The sequence below is a fragment of the Delphinus delphis genome, chromosome 8 (assembly GCF_949987515.2).
Source record: "Delphinus delphis chromosome 8, mDelDel1.2, whole genome shotgun sequence".
Classification (NCBI taxonomy): Eukaryota; Metazoa; Chordata; class Mammalia; order Artiodactyla; family Delphinidae; genus Delphinus; species Delphinus delphis.
The window spans coordinates 87,577,890-87,594,472 of NC_082690.1; the positions used below are offsets into that span (position 1 = coordinate 87,577,890).

The 16,583-nt window shown below is 47.9% G+C and overlaps 2 protein-coding genes across 2 annotated transcripts in view; one reads left to right on the forward strand and one right to left on the reverse strand.

Moving 5' to 3' along the window:
* Positions 1-13,105, reverse strand: part of PAMR1 (peptidase domain containing associated with muscle regeneration 1) — a 164,459-nt gene extending 151,354 nt beyond the window's left edge. Inside the window, exons 1-2 of the mRNA XM_060018707.1 lie at positions 12,966-13,105; positions 11,169-11,274 (exon numbers count right to left, since the gene is read on the reverse strand). The gene's annotated coding sequence lies outside the window, so the exon portion shown is untranslated. The remainder of the gene's footprint in view (positions 1-11,168; positions 11,275-12,965) is intronic.
* FJX1 (four-jointed box kinase 1) lies at positions 12,482-15,166 on the forward strand. Its single transcript, XM_060018709.1, has one exon. The coding sequence runs from the start codon at positions 12,712-12,714 to the stop codon at positions 14,023-14,025; it is 1,314 nt and encodes a 437-aa protein (XP_059874692.1). The 5' UTR covers positions 12,482-12,711; the 3' UTR covers positions 14,026-15,166.
* Positions 15,167-16,583: the final 1,417 nt, after the last annotated feature.

A 16,583-nucleotide genomic window follows, 5' to 3' on the forward strand; every position in this document is an offset into this window, starting at 1 on the left:
ACATATATTTTATACGTTTTTCAAGAAAGCATGCTATAGCTTTATCAAAGTTACTGCCCTACAAGAGACGGAAGGCTCTGAAATCACATAAAAATCCATCCCTACATGGTTCCTTAGGGCCACATTCACTCAAAATAATGGAAATTTAAATTCAACTGCCGCCTGGGGGAGTATTCTGAAGCCCACACTCCCATTCTTGTCGCTGTTGCATTTCTGTTGCTTCATTCTCTACTAGTTTAATTAGTGAATGGTATCGTCTAAAGCAATACCATTTTTATTCCAGTTATGGCCAGAGGCCATTGTGAATTCACAATATTTTTAATTCCAATAAAACTATCAAGCCTAATGGTCCTGTTCCAGGAACTTCAGAGGTTAGAACACCCAGCGTCTGAAGCTGAAGAGAGAAGGAAAGCTTTCCCTGGGCATCTCAGAAAGGGCACTCCTCGGAGGGCTCTCACAGTTGGGTATGCAGTCCTGGCAGGTCTTGGGGCCCAAAAGAGCAAACTCAAAGCCTTGCCTTAAAATTATGTTATTACAGTGCTGGCTTTGGGAGTATTATTATATCATAATTCTCTATTTGTTGTAGTTAAGATTGAGACTGCTCAACTGTTCTGTGACTGGTCCTAGAGTAGCCAGTGATGGGTGACAGAGCTGCCAGGTCTTGGGCCCTTCTGAGCTAGCTTTCCATCATGGAGGAGGCATTAGGACCAGGTGACCTGGAGACACACTGGCCAGGTGTGCATCTGCCTCCACCATCTAAGAGCTGTGCCAACTGAGCAACACACTCAAACTCTCTGAACCGTGCTTTCCTCGTCTGTGAAGGGGGCTATAAAAACCCACCTGAAAGGGTTGGTGAGGACATGTGGCTTATTAGCAAGACTCGGTAAATGGTATGCGTTATCAGTCAATCCCCGTTTGTTAGAGATGAGGCTTCTGTCTTCAAATAAGTAGTTTCTGATGATCTCCCCCAGCAACACCCTCAGAAAAGAAAAAAAATCACAAGGAAGGGGTGAGTGGCCAGAGGAGATTTATTGACACTGGGAAGGATGCTTATGGGGCTGCCAGGAGGGGAGAGAGCCAAGCCTGCCTCCGTGGGGCTGATGTTGCCAGAAGGACACAGAGCATCCCCCCCACACCCTCCGGGACTGGCCACACACCCTGCTTCTCACTTTTTCCTCAACCTCTTGGGGCCCATGGCTGGGCTCCTCTTTCCTGGGAAACACAGATGGTCAGCATAGAAAATGCAGTCTGGATTTGAGCTTGCCTTATACAGGACTGGCTAAATCATTATGCCCCAGGGCAATGAAGTACTACCCCCCCCCCACACACACACACACAAGGAGTAGACCCTGCATACGTTCTGTGTACTTTGTATTCCCTGCCTCCCAAACACCATAAAATAACAGCTAGTGTTAAAAAAATCAGAAATGCCCTATTACTTTTCTTTACCCTGATAAAGGTCTCAAACTCCCTTCCTAAGCTAGACAGCGCTAGACGAATTTATGGAAATTTTGGATCTGCTAACGGTTGGAGTCAAAAAGATAAGTATTGTTTTTGTTGTGTGGGTGTGTTTGCCATCATAATCAACATTCATTCAGACCCAAAGGATGTGTCACTCTGTGATGTATCTCTAGGCACAAGATGCTGCTTGGTTTTGCTTTGTATTGGCTCCTTATAAAAGATGCATAAAATACATTCTGTTGAGATCCTACAGTATAGCTCTACTTATTTGATGAATTGTTAGAGGTTTCTCAATATTATTTTAAAAGTAACACAAGATTATAATTTTTCAAAAATTAAACAGCAGAGACGATTGAGGTAGGTACCTATAGAATTATGGTCCAGCACAGAACTGCTCCCTTATATACTCCCTGCCCTGTCACGTGGCAAAGGCCCAGTGAGCCAATGGTGGAAACAGCTGTCTCCAAACGGACCAATCAGATTTCCTCTCCCTGGAATGTAAACACTCGAATGAGAGGTGACTGGAGCTGAGATATTGTATACGTGCACCTGTGAGAGAAGGCCCTCCTGCTTACCTACCTGGTGTTTCTGAGTTCTGGTGCTCTCCAGTGCCCAGTTTTCAGGTCCTCCATTGATGCTGGGAACTACTCCAGCATCCTTCTATCAAATCCCATTTCTGTTTCTTGACTTGGCCAGTCCATTTCTGTCACCACCTCAACTGGTTCAAGTGTAGTGAGTACAAATTTTACAATCACACAAAGACAGGGGTACCAAAACCTCACATTCTTTATTACTCTATGTCTGATCTTAACTTTTAACTTAAGCCTCCACACACACCCATTCATACATACACAGCATACTTTCCCCAAATGTTCCAGGGAGGATAAAGTAAAAATATATACGTTAAAAAGTAAAAGTGCCTCCCACCCACAGACCTTTTCTTAAGGAGAATGCTGTTAATCACTTACTGTGTCCTCCCAGACATGTTTCTATGTGGCTGAATGTGTGGTTTTTAGTCCTTATTGAGTGCCTACTATATGCCAGAAACTGTACTGGAACTTCTCACTTGCTATATTTATTTAATCCCATACTCTCATTTAATTCTTACAATATTCCTGTGAGGCAAGCATTAATATCCCTTCTTACGAAAGAGAAAATCAAAGCAGGAAGACTTCTATGTAGTCTAGCTACCCTCTCTCAGCCTAAACAGCCATGCAGATCTATCTTCATCCCCAACCGAATGACCCTCTCAGTGGGGTAAGGCCACAAGGTCAAGCACCCTACTCTGGTCTCTTGGCTTGGTTTTGCCTTGTGTGAGCAAGGGTATCATGCATAGGAGCAGAGAAGCAAGAGAAAACTTTCTGTTTCTCACCATTTCCTCTTTGCCATCTCAGAGGTTTTTTATGATCATTCTCCACGCCCCCCCCACCCGCCCCGCAAAGAATCCAATGATCGGTGATTACCCGCCTCTTTCTCTCTCTGACTCCTATTGATTAAATCCTGTTTATTAACAGAACCAGGCAAGCAAAGAAAATGATTTCAAAATAATCTCTCTCTTTTTTCCCCAACCCTTCTGGTTTTTCTTTTCCTCCTTCTTTCTGTCATAGCAGCTAATAAGAGAAATAGAAAGCACCATTAAAGGGGAAGAGGGGCTTTTAAATTTTCCAACTTTTGGGGAATTGCCCCTGGGTTCCTTTTTCTGCCCTCCTGACTGGAGTTTTAATGGTCATTGTAACATACATTCAACATGGACATGTAACCATGTGGAAAACCGGAGGTAGTGACAGAGTCTGCAGATGTGGATTAAACTCAGCAAACAGGGTATGAATGCCATGGAAGAGCTCTTATGTGGAAGTTAGGTAAAGTGCTTTCAAGTTCCATGTCTGCCAGGAACTAGCTGTGCATCTTGGGCTCATCACACACCCTCTGAAACTCAGTTTTCTCCTTCATAAAATAGGAACAGTCACTAACACCTGCCCAACTACCCCTCCCTAGCAGGTTGTTGTAAAAATCCGACCAGACTGGCATGGGAAAGAACTCAGCAAAACTGCAAAGAGCTATAGAAATATATCACCATCATTATTCCTCAGCCCTTCTCCTGCTATTCCTCAGGCCCACATTGTCCCTAAAATGCAGCCATTCTTTAAACTCAAGCAGGCAAGAAATGGCCTCTGAGGGTTTTTTCCTTCCTTTTTTCATCAGGTGAAGTGAAAAGGAACCAGGGATCGAGTCTCAGTGCCTGCTGCGTAACAAACACGCCCAGTCCCAGAGAGGCAATTCTCTGATTCCCCGTGGCAATCTCGGAGTCGGTTCTCAGGAGAGGTGAAACCAGAGGAGAAATTATAGCAGGTGATGAGTGTTCTTCCACTGTCAACCTTAACTCAGACTTTTCTGGTCCTGAGACAAAGAGAGTGCTGTCCTCAGGACTACCAGGTCAGCCAGCCCAGCCTACTTCTTTTCCAATCCCTCTCATCCCCCCCACATAAGATATTTACCACGGGGAGCTTTCTGGGCTATGACAGGTCTCCCAGGAGATGCGCTGGGCTCAGTCACACAGCAGAGATGAGGAGAGATGTAAGTACCTGTTTCCAACATGCCTGGTGTAAGACAATGCACCAGTACAAAGGAAGAGACGAGTCCCTTGTAAGAGGCCCCTTGGTTAACTGGCCAGGGTGTTTCCCAGCCCCAGAGGTCACATGGCACTGTAGTTAACATAACTTCTGTCTTTGGACTGACCAGAGTTGGAATTCCTCTTCTGTTACTTAGCAGAAGTCTCCCAGGCCAATGAGAAATCTTACTTCTCATGGTGCTCTGGTTTTCCGATCAATGAAATGGAGGAGTAACACCTCCAGGGGCGGGGGAGGGGGGTTGGAGGAAGGTCTTCTAGACCGAGTGCGTGAAAGCTCTCACACACTGCACTGCATGTAGAAAGTACCTCAGAATCATTCAGTGTTGTCCACCAGAATTCTGTTCCCGACTTTATCACAAGAAAAACCTTGACAGTCTGTGGACCGAGGGAAGAAGCTGGGATCCTACAGAAGCCTGAATAGAAGCAGCACTGTGTTACATGAAGGAAGACGGAAATGTTGCCTGTTCCTCCACAAAGGGGAGAGGGAAAGGAGGGAAAGGAGAGGTAGATGGACGAAGGCCTTGTGCAATTACGTGACCCACACACACCCCGGGAGCCCCCCCAGATCTTCAGTAAAATCACTAAACTCATATCTTTGGCCCAAGTGGATTCCGGGACAGGGCAAGAGGGTGCTGTGGATAAGGCATTGAACTTCACATCCATGCTACTGCGTGTTGAAGTCAAAGCAACAAGCATGGAAGCAGGAGGTGGACACAGAGAGACATGCTTGAGGAACAAAGGCCCAGGGACTCTCAGAAACGGAGGGGAAGTTTCTGGACCCTCCCAGGCCATGGAATAGGAATTTAGGTCAAGATTAACCGGATCGCAAAAGAGCAGGGAAAGTTCGGCTAACAACGGGGTTATACCATTGTCATCATCATCACCATCATCATCATCAGGTATTATCGACTGTCTGCCTGTGGGATGCCGAAGACTGGTTTTAGGCAATGGAACCCGGAGTCCAGGAAGCTGGCACATTCTTAACGAGGGCTGCATTACTGAAGAACTTCTACCTGGTTTTTCACCCACCTCACTGTTGAAATACGAAGCTACCTCTCCATTCACTATTCCCCACCAGCGAGTGTCCCTAAGTTACCCCTTGTCTTTGCATATTCCTCCAGCCCCTCTTCAGTCCAACAGTGATGACTCTTCCCAGGCCTGGAAGTGCCTCTGTCTCCCATTTAGGCTGCTCCCTATTCTGACGACACCCATCCATGCTGCACTGAGCCCCCAGTTATAAATTACTTACCTGCTGGCCACCATTTTAATGTAAATGGATTTTAAAAAGCAGCAAAGGAATATATTTTCACTTGGAGTTAAAGCATCATTTTTTATTCGACTTTGAGCCTGGTCTAGAAGAGACGGCAGAAGAATGGCTCCAAGGCTAATACAGCTAATGATTATGATGGAGATCCTAGGAACAGCCGATATTTCACTTGCAGCCACCTCTAGTCTGGTTTCACTGCCTGCAATACTTTCTTTTTCACAGCCACTTCCATTAACACCCACCGCCTATGATGAAACCATTATGAAAATATCTCTGCTCTCGGCAGCCTCGATTGGTCTTGACACATTATCACACTAAGAGCTCAGCCACGTGGCACTAAGTCCCATTTATAATAACCCTTGGCAGGAGCCACCAAAATAAAACCTGGTACTTATGGGCCACCTTTCATCTACGGAAATCAGAAAGCTTTACAAGCTTAATTAAGCTTCTGCATCTATCTGACTGATGAGATGCACAGAGCCTGGGGAAGCTGAGGAAGCGCAGCATTTCTAATTGCGCAGCAGATAAGGCTCTGGGCTGCAATGAACAAAGAAATCAACGAAGCCAGCGGGAGTCACTTTCTTCAGTGGCCAATGTTTGTCGAGTGAATTTCTCCAGGGTGGTTCAAAAATGATGGGTGAGTGATAAAGGGGCCTGGAGAGTCTGCCATCTAGTGCTTCTCAATCTAGGGAGGGGGCCTGAGGTTTGTTTCTTTTATCAAAAGAGGATTAAGCTAATCCAGCACACTCAAGTGCTTTTAAGGATGAGGAAATTGAGCTCCTGAAAGATGTAGAAATGAGCTCACGGGCTGCTCTCTCTGCTTGCCCCAATGTTCTTCCTCCCCAAACCCTGACCTGCAAACCCCCAGTTACCCTTCAAGACCAGCTTCACATCTGCCTCCCTGGTGAAGCCTTCCTGATCTTCCTGCTCCCTCCTCTGGGCTCTTGTGTGGTTTCCATTTCCATAATAGCTAGAGCAAGTGATAAAATTTATTGAGCACTTACTAAGTGCTTAATGTGCATTTCATCCACACAATAATATTATGAGGCAGGTGCAGTTATCACCATCCATCTATCGGATGAGTTAACAGGTTAAGTGACTTTCCCAAGACAGCACAGCTGGTAAGTGCAAGACTCAGCTTGGCTGCCGAGCACATGTACCAAAAGATGACAACACACCGCCTTTCCCGCAGCACAGGAAGAGTTCTGTTTATATGTTTGCCCTCTTTCCGGTTTGCAAGCTCCCATGTGAGAGGTATATCATTTAGGAATCTTTTGGCTGCCAAGAATAAAAACCCCAACTCAGAGTGCGTTAAACCACCAGGGAACCCCAGAGGCAGGGTGGCTCCAGAGCGGATTAATTCAGGAGCTTGGTGACATCACCAAGGACCCAGGTTCCTTCCCTCTTTCGGCTCTGCCACCCTCAACGTGTCCACTTGGCTCTCCTTGCAGTTATAGGATGACGGCCCCAATTCCAGGCCTCAAATCTAGACCTGAGCCATGGAGAAAAGTGCCATATTTTTCTGTGTCTTTCTGTAACAGCACAGACATCTTTCCCAGAAACCTCCCTGTGGACTTCCCTGCAGCTGTCACCAGCCAGAGTGGTGTCCCATGCCTGTGCCTAAACCCAACACTGGCAAGGAAGCTGAAGGCACTGTGACTGATTTAGCCCAATGAGAATTCAGCCTCCCCTCCAGCACCAGGCACAGGGAGAAGGATGGAGACCTGCCAAGAAGAAGGAAGGGAAAGGGAAGGGTGAAGAAAAGACAACCAATGTTTCCTGATGCAGGTGTGAAGGACAAGAGAAAATCTGACGCCATCACTTTCGCCCAATTCTTTGGCCTTTGGCACGTGAACGATAAATGTCAGTTGAACTAAGTTATAGTAGAGAAAGAAATTCATGTCCCCAAATGCCCAGTCCAGAATTTTTACCATCATACCCTGTAACTAGGGTATGATGATATATGACTGAGAGATTGTGTCAGCAACTGCTCTAAAATTTACTAAATTAATTCACCAGTGTTCCAACCTTTAGATTCTGGTCTCCAACACCAGTGGCTACAGGAACCTTTTCCAAAAGCAGGTCAAAAAGAGAGCTACATGGAACAAAGAGAATCATATAACTATTAGTCTCACCATAAATTAAGGGTGAGACTTTCTTTCCAGAAACACAGTGTGTTCTTAAAACCGGGACTCATTCAGGCAGACAGGTTGACTGCAAAGACTGTATGTTTCCAGACCTCCTTCTAGCTATCCAGCAAGATTTACCTAGAGCCAGGTGTATATATTACCTGCCCCTGACAGCCAAGTGTGTAAAGATGAGACAGCTACACAATTCTTGGGAGATCCAGATCATGGTCAAATAGAGACATGCCAAGAAAAGGAAAATGATCCCCGAGCAGAAAAATAATGTACCCTAGGCAGAGACAGAGTAGAGAAGAAGGAAACACAAATAATGAAACTGCAGCCCAGAGAGACTCGAAAGCTACCTGAAGTCACACAGCTAGTAACAGCTAAAGCAGGAGTCATACCCAGTTTCAAGGAATATTGTACTCCTCTCCCTGACATGGTCTTCCCCACTCTTCCCTTTTGTAGAAGCATCTAGAGGGTGAATTTGGGGGCCTCTATCTTTGGGAGGGGCTTGTAACTCAGAAGACCCAGGAGAGGTTAGGATTGAATGAGGCAGAGTAGTGAGAGGAAAGCAGCTGCCCAAGGCTAGCTGGAGGCTCTGGGATTTCAACAAGAGCTGCACTGGGAACCCTGCTTCGGTCCAGCTGGGAAGGAAGGGAGCAAAATTTTCAGGGAAGATGCTCATCTGGGGCATAAGGAGGGTGCACTGGTCAGGGTCGCCACCTGTATCATGTCTCTCAAGACCCAAGTGAGGCTTGGTGGAGGACAGCAATAGGAAAAGAAGGAGACCCCCATCTGGGCAACAAAGCAGAGAAACAGGAAGGAGAGGGAATGATAAAAACTAGGAGTTTGGGATGAACAGATACACGCTACTATGTATAAAATAGATAAACAACCAGGACCTACTGTATAGCACAGGGAACTCTAGTCAGTATCTTGTAATAAGCTATAATGGAAAAGAATCTGAAAAAGAAGATATCTACATGTATAACTGAATCACTTTGCTCTACACTTGAAACTAACACATTGTAAATTAACTATACTTCAATTTTTTTAAAAAAGCTATAAAAATAGTGGACTCTTGGATAGTGTTTCAAGAGTTTTAAATACAAGAACTAATTTAATCACCACAACAAGCTGTAAGGTTTTTCACTATTAATTAATTACTGTTAATCATCAGATATTATATTATTGTAATTAGTATCAATAATACCAACAACACTATTATTACTGTGTTTTATAAATGAGGACACAGGCACAGAGAGGCCAAGTAACTTACTCAAAGTCACACACTTGGTGAGTTTTAAATCTGGACAATCTGGCTTGAGGGTTCACACTCTTAACCGTTTCACTTGATAGCAACCACAGAGAACATTTCAAAGCAAAATTTAATCTGAGTTGAATCTACTTTGATTTAAGTCAATAATTTCGATATCTGACATCTTCCTAGCAGTTTACAATTTGCAAAGAGTTTGGCCTCCATCACTCTGGAATCTTAGCCCGGCCATTTACTTGCTGTGTGACTTCAGGCCGGTGACTGGCTAAGCTTCGGTTTTCCCATCTGTACAGTGGGGACAAGACTGCTGGTCGGGAGGGTGAAAGGAGAACACACGTGCAGGGCTCAGTCCCGTGCCAAGCCCATAATAAGCGCTCAATAAGCGTTTGCTACTAATGTGGTGGTGGTTATTATCAACGTCTCACAGGAACTTCACCACAATCCTGTGACGGAGGTAGGATGTATTATCCTTGTTTCTCAGATGTGGAAACTGGAACTCATAGAAGGGAAATAACTAGCCAGAAAGGAAAACAGCCAGCAAGAGGAAATACCAGAGTTAGAAAATCTCCCAACTCCCAGCCTGCTGTCCTGCACCCAACCCTCAACTCCTCAAATCCGCCTCCTCTCTCTTCCCCAGGAGGCACTGTTCTAGGAAGCAGATCATCCTTCAAACAGGACTGTGGATGAGTGTGAAGCAATTGGAAGCTGAGGCGCAGGGAGAAGTTCTGAGGACTGTGGAGAAAGTTCTCCAGGTAAAAACAGGTTCCTGTGTAGGGAAAGATGCACAGCACCTCCCCTCACCCCCAAGCAACTGCCAGAGGGGCCGGCCTGAGGTCACACATTGTGAAGACCTGTGCCCTGTGCCCTCCCAAGGAGCCCCAGGGGTATGGCAGTAGGTGGGGGGTGTCCTCAGGCCAGGAAGTAAAGAAGAATGGGAGTGTCTTCATCTAACCGGTAAACAAAGGAGTGTTTTTAAACACTGCCTAAAAATCTCTCTTATATAATGCATTTAAACTGCATTCTACCTTGGGTTTGTTTTTTGCTTCTCTTTTATTTCTGCAATTCTGCATTTCAATGCATTTGTTCAAGTTTCTATTAGTGCATCCTGTTCTGGTACCCAGTGCATTCAGTCCTGTGGCTACAGGCTAAGAGCTACAATAGAGTCAGTCCATCTTCCGAGGTATAAGATCCTAGCTGACTGCTTTAAGGCTTTAGTTTCTTCGTCAATGCTGGTAATGTGATTGGAAGATTCTGGGATTTGGGGTATCTGAGTTGAAGTCATCCCTCCCAGATTGAAAATCATGTGCTTCCTTCTCTTACATTATGTGGATCCGTCACCAATTTTTTTTCCTTTTATGTATGAAAGCACTTATTTTATATCTGTTAGTGGTAAGCAGTTTTTTTTAAAAATACCTTGATACATGCTACTTGCAGAGCTTTATCTTATTAACATTCCAATGGTTTATTCAGCAAATTGTTCCTGAACACCCACTAAGTACCAGGCATTGTGCCAGGCAGGCATAAAACAACAGACAGACGGACTCCTCACGAAGTTTACAGTGAACCATACCTTATAGTTACTTAGAGTTTTTTTAACAGCTACAAAGACAGAGACACCAACTACTCTGGATTCCCCCATATCCCCCAGGACATGGCACGGGCCATGGTAGCCAAGTAATAGTCTCAGACTTTAACTTAAACAATTAACCGACCTGCTGAAAATGTATACTTCTTTCTAGTTAGATGATATTCTACTTAATGCCCACAAGGTGGAGCTCTTGCTTACGGTTTACCCAAGCTGAAAGCAATGCATTCAAAAAAAAAAAAATCTCATAAGTTAAACCAAAAGACCAAAAATTAAATTCAATTTATTGAGCACCTTTTTAGTGCAATATCCTATATTAGGTGATAAGACAAATAGAAAGTTGTTAAGATATAGTCCCTGCCTTCTAGGGAAAGATGGGGGTAACGAGCTTGCACAGAGCAGGAAGACGGTACCTTTTAATGAATTAAGGTAGTATAGTAATAGTAATTTCATCATCAGATAAGATCTATACAAAGGCATGAGGCAGCCACCATGGGGTGCAGAAGAGATTCAACAAAGACCCCACACTTCAGTCAATATGGAAACACTTGAGGGTACACGGGGTCAGCTCTGGAAGTCCCCAGATGTGGTCTCTGGATGCCTCTGCTTAGTCACAAACCTTAGCGTTTCTTAAAATGTTCATTCTTTGGACAAAAAAATATAATCAGTGCCAGGTAATGAGCTGAGGCAGTTGAAAACCCCCAGTTGCATCTGATGGGGAGGTGGCATAAAGACAAAAGAAACACATGAAAGGAAACAAATTTCAAACTCCTGCTTTCTGAGGTGGATTCCACCCCCCAACCCCTTGTCTTGTGTCTCACCTGGGAAATCTTGGTTTAGATCTGGGACAGGGTCTCACGCCGAGAGGTAAGACGGAGAGCCGATTCTTACCCAAGAGCCTTCCTGGTGGATTGAACCCGAAAGTGGCTGGAAGATAATGTGGTTTGCTGCTTACTTTTTCTTTTTTCTTTTTTTTCTTTTTTTCTTTTTTTGCTCCTCCACCCCTCCCCCCAACCACTTCTTCCCTTAAACCATTAAACCAGTATGTCAAATACAATATGGGTTTGTTTTTTGGTTTTTTGTTTTTCATTTATTGAATTGAAAATCACATTTGGGGCATAAAGTGATAGTGAGTTTTTAAAAAACGAGAATGCTGGCAACTTGATAAAAATAGTGAACTTTCTTGATAGAGGGAAAATCAAGTGCCATGCTGCCCAGAGACCCCAGTTTGAATTTTAGTTTCTCCACTTGCTATTTCTGGGGTCTGGAGCAAGCCCCATCCCATCTCTGTGCCTCAGTTTCCTCATGGGCAAAATAGTATCGTTTCGTAGAGAAATGGTCTCTAAGGCCCCCTCCTCCGCACAAGTCGGATCCTGAGTTGTAAGGCTCTCCTGGCAACCTGAACATCTCCCTAGAATGTGAGCTCCGTGAGCACGGGACCTCATCTGTGGATTTTAATGCTCTGTGACCAGAACCGAGGGGAGTTTGTTGAATGGAACCTGCCTAGGGGTTCTTGCACAGTGAGGCTGAATTCCCGGTGAGTTCCTCGGGAAAGGCGGAGCGACCAACCTCAAAGCGCACAGCCCTCGGTGACCAGTGTGGTGAGGGTGCTTGGGAAAGGAGGTGTCGGTTCAAAGTTGTTTGCTACAGATGGTTCTTCTAACCCGGCTGGAGTCACCTCCTCAGTGGCTCGGAGAGCTCCCCAGGGGTTTACATAAGGCAGGGTGAATCACACCCACCGTCGGAAACGGAGAAGGCAAAGGGACCTGCCCCAATCCACCCCGGGCGGCGCCGAGAGTGTGCTGGGGGTTAGTCTGAACTTTGCTGGAGACCAGGAGCCGCCCAGGCAAAGGGACTCCACGACCACTCCAACCCCCAAGAGAGCGAGCGGCGCGTCTCACCCACCCAGCGCGAATCCAGCTCTCTGCCGCCCGCTCCGACGCCCCCGCGCGGGCGCCGCCTGCCTGGCTTCCGGCTCCCTGCCCCTAAGTCCCCGAATGAGTGTGGGACCGCTCCTCCCGCTTGGAAGGAGCCATCGCCGCTTTAAAGGGAAGAGGAGGGGAAGGGGGCGGGGAGCGGCGGAGGAGGAGGGGGAGGGGGAATCCTCCATCGCTCCCACGTGGTCCGGGCGCCTGTGAATTGCGCCCGCCGGAGGGTCTCACAGCGAAATACAAAAGCAGCTGGGAAGCGGTAGCGAGGCGAGTTCTCAGTGCCGGGCAGAGCCCCGCACCGCCCCGCGGCAGCGATGGAGCTGAGGCGCCCGGAGCCCCGGAGCCAACGAGCTGCCGAGCCCGCGTCGCCGCCGGGACCCGGGCTCTTGGGCTCGGCTTGAAGCGGCGGCGGCACCGGCGCGGCCGGGGGAGCATGGGCAGGAGGATGCGGGGCGCCTCCGCCACCGCGGGGCTCTGGCTGCTGGCGCTGGGCTCGCTGCTGGCGCTGTGGGGCGGGCTCCTGCCGCCGCGGACCGAGCTGCCCGCCTCCCGGCCGCCGGAAGACCGACTCCCGCGGCGCCCGGCCCGGAGCGGCGGCCGGGAGCCCGCGCCTCGCTTCCCTCTGCCCCCGCCCCTGGCGCGGGACGCCCGCGGCGGCTCCCTGAAAACTTTCCGAGCGCTGCTCACCTTGGCGGCGGGCGCAGATGGCCCGCCTGGGCAGCCCCCGGGTGAGCGCAGGCGACACGTGCCAACCGGACGGCCCTGGCCTGAGGAACGCGCCGCGGTGCACGGGGGCGTCTTCTGGAGCCGCGGCCTGGAGGAGCAGGTGCCCCGGGGCTTCTCGGAGGCCCAGGCGGCGTCTTGGCTGGAGGCGGCGCGCGGCGCCCGGGTGGTGGCTCTGGAGCGCGGGGGCTGCGGGCGCAGCTCCAACCGGCTGGCCCGCTTCGCCGACGGCACCCGCGCCTGCGTGCGCTATGGCATCAACCCCGAGCAGATACAGGGCGAGGCCCTATCCTACTACCTGGCGCGCTTGCTGGGCCTCCAGCACCACGTGCCGCCTCTGGCACTGGCCCGGGTGGAGGCTCGGGGCGCGCAGTGGGCTCAGGTGCAGGAGGAGCTTCGTGCCGCTCACTGGACCGAGGGCAGCGTGGTGAGCCTGACTCGCTGGCTGCCCAACCTCACGGACGTGGTGGTGCCCGCGCCCTGGCGCTCTGAGGATGGCCATCTCCGGCCCCTGCGCGCCACGGGGGGCGAGCTGGCCAACCGCAGCCGGGCGGAGCTGGTAGACCTGGTGCAATGGACCGACTTGATCCTCTTCGACTACCTGACGGCCAACTTTGACCGGCTTGTCAGCAATCTCTTCAGCCTGCAGTGGGACCCGCGGGTCATGCAGCGCGCCACGAGCAACCTGCACCGCGGCCCGGGCGGGGCGCTGGTCTTTCTGGACAACGAGGCGGGCTTGGTGCACGGCTACCGGGTGGCGGGCATGTGGGACAAGTATAACGAGCCGCTGCTGCAGTCAGTGTGCGTGTTCCGAGAGCGGACTGCGCGGCGTGTCCTGGAGCTGCACCGCGGCCAGGACGCGGCCGCCCGGCTGCTGCGCCTCTACCAGCACCACGAGCCTCGCTTCCCGGAGCTGGCCGCCCTCGCCGACCCCCACGCTCAGCTGCTGCAGCGCCGCCTCGACTTCCTCGCCAAGCACATTTTGCACTGTAAGGCTAAGTACGGCCGCCGACCGGGGGCTTAGCATCCCCCGGAGGAGGAGGAGAGAGAGAAAGAGAGAGAGAGAGAGAGACCCCTGGCTGGGGAATGGATGATGGGGGAAGGGCCGTCGCCTCAGCCACCGCCTGGGACCAGCCAGCCAACGCCCAGCCGGAGACCCGAGCGCGAAGGCGGCTAAAAACTTCAGCTTTACCCACCTGCCCCTTTCTCTCAGTCCCAAGCTGTGTCCTTTCAAAGTTCTGGGAGGACGAACTCACCGAGGCGAGAAGTGTAACATTTCCTCCACCCAGCCTATAAAAGGATTCTTCCCTGTGCCAGCACGGAGTTTGCATCCAAAGAAACTGGCTGCTGCCGGAGTTTGGCCCCCGGGTGGCCGTCTCTGTGGGAGATATATCCTATTTCTTGGCCCCCTCATTCCCCTTCCGAAAAAGGAAAACTTCTATTTGAGCCATTGAGCTAATTCTGCAGTTTCCTACCAAACGCAGCGCTGGTGGCCCCGGAGCAGGGCTATGACATTGGCTGGTGGAGCCCCCTTCCTGTGTTCTCCCTTTGTTCCGGCTTGGTGATGGTGAGATCACTGTTAAGAGCTAGGGAACCGCTCCCGATAGGACAAAGGGAGCAGGACCTGCAGAATGGAGGGAGTCCTGCAGACGCTGTCTGACTTGTTCCTTACAGCTTGTCATTTCAGCCTGAAGGCTACAAATGCAGGACCGGCTGTATGCATTGATTCAAATAATGAATTTCTTCTTCCTCCCCCTTCCCAACCGTTCATAATTTTGTCAATGATGATGTTCACCAGAAGGGAAAAAAAAAAAGTTTCATGCACTTTACTTTGTTTTTATTTTAATTTTTTATTAAGAAAAACTTTTTTTATTTTGACAGAATTTGCCTTCTATGTGTATATATGTGCATAAAGTGTGGTGTAAATATACTAAACAAACTTATATTTCAATAAAAGGGAGTTTAAAATTTAGAATTTAATTCCTGTGGTTTTAACTGTTTGAGGTATCTGATGCCCTGCCTGGTTTTAGAATAAGCTCTAAGGTTTCTCCCTTGTGGATGTGCTTTTAAAACAAAGGACGCATGTATATCCCAGCTGTGACCATGGAACTTATAGAATTGAACAAAGACAAGAGCAGATTCCCTGTCCTCCTCACTCAAATGAACCCTCGTGCTGGAAATTTCAGAGTTCAGCATAGAACATGCGGGATGATGGAGAGAGACATGGACGGAAAGTATTCTATTTCCTGGCCAATAAAACTGTGATATAAAAGGATTTCACTGTAATTTAATCCTATATTAATCATTTGGAAAATATGATAGAACCAGATGTATAGACTGAAATATGATAAAAGCCTCCCCCCTTTAAACTTAACCGCTGTGGTCACGTGTTGCACCTGATTTTCAGCATTGCAAGTACCACGCATCACAATGCGTACAGATAATAAGCTGAGCACAAACTGCATACAGGTAGAGAAAGTCATAAATTAATTCTTCTCTTTAATCTCCCAGCATAAATTCCATTGCATCCAGGAGATCATAATCTCCAACATCTGGACTCATCCAGCTCTCTTAAGAGATTGTACTGTTCCCCGCCCCCCCAAGCACTAATTGCATGGTCCCCTCAGAGCAGCCATTGTGAAACCAGGAATGTGTGTAGTACTTTGTATATGGCATTTGGACCCTTCTTGGTGACTTCAAACAGGAAATGTCTTTGTATTTTCTTAAGCTTCTTTTTGACCCATAGGGGAGAGGAGAGGCAGTCAGTTTGTGTCTTTTTTTTTCTTTTAATGACCCATTGGTGTTTTATCTTGGCATTTTATTTGATATGTGGGTCCAAATGATCTTGCCTGTTATCTTCTTTTTATTTAATGACCTTTAACTCAAAGCAACTTTTGGCTACTTTAATAGATTTTTATTTGACTTGCATTTGTAAACCTAGGGTTTTATAGACTCGTGATGGTATTAAATCTCTGTGGGTTTCCCTTCTCACTGTGCATTACAACACAGCATGTAATTTAACGATTTAATGCCATCCTTATGTTTCAGTGCCTCTGCTAAGCCAGCTCAAAAAAGGGTCCATAAAGTTTGTAGCGTAAGCCAAAGATTTTCGTGATACAGGGTAGTGATAATGGCAAATACATCTTTTTCAAGACATTGTTAATGTGAAACCTCTGATAGTTACCTCTTACAAAAAGAAACATTTTCCATTTCTGATGATTGATAACTATATGAGATTTCCTGCCCAAATCAGCAGAGGCTGCTCCAAGAAAAGGATAAATATTCAGCAATCTGCATGCTTACCCGACGTGTTCATGGAGGAAAACCATGGGCAGAGCTAGGTTAGAAGTTTCACAGATGCACAGGAAATATACCCTGACTCCCATATAACTTCTGCACTGGTAAATTCTGGGCCAGCTGCATTCTCCACATTCCTCCTAAACTTCAGTTTCAAGCCCAGACTTGACCACGGTTAACCCAGAGCAAGAAACGAAGCATAATTTAAATGGCACTTCTCAGATTCTTTAGTGAACCGTATCTGCCTGTTCGAGAAATAAGTTTAATTACATGGTGGAGTTGTTA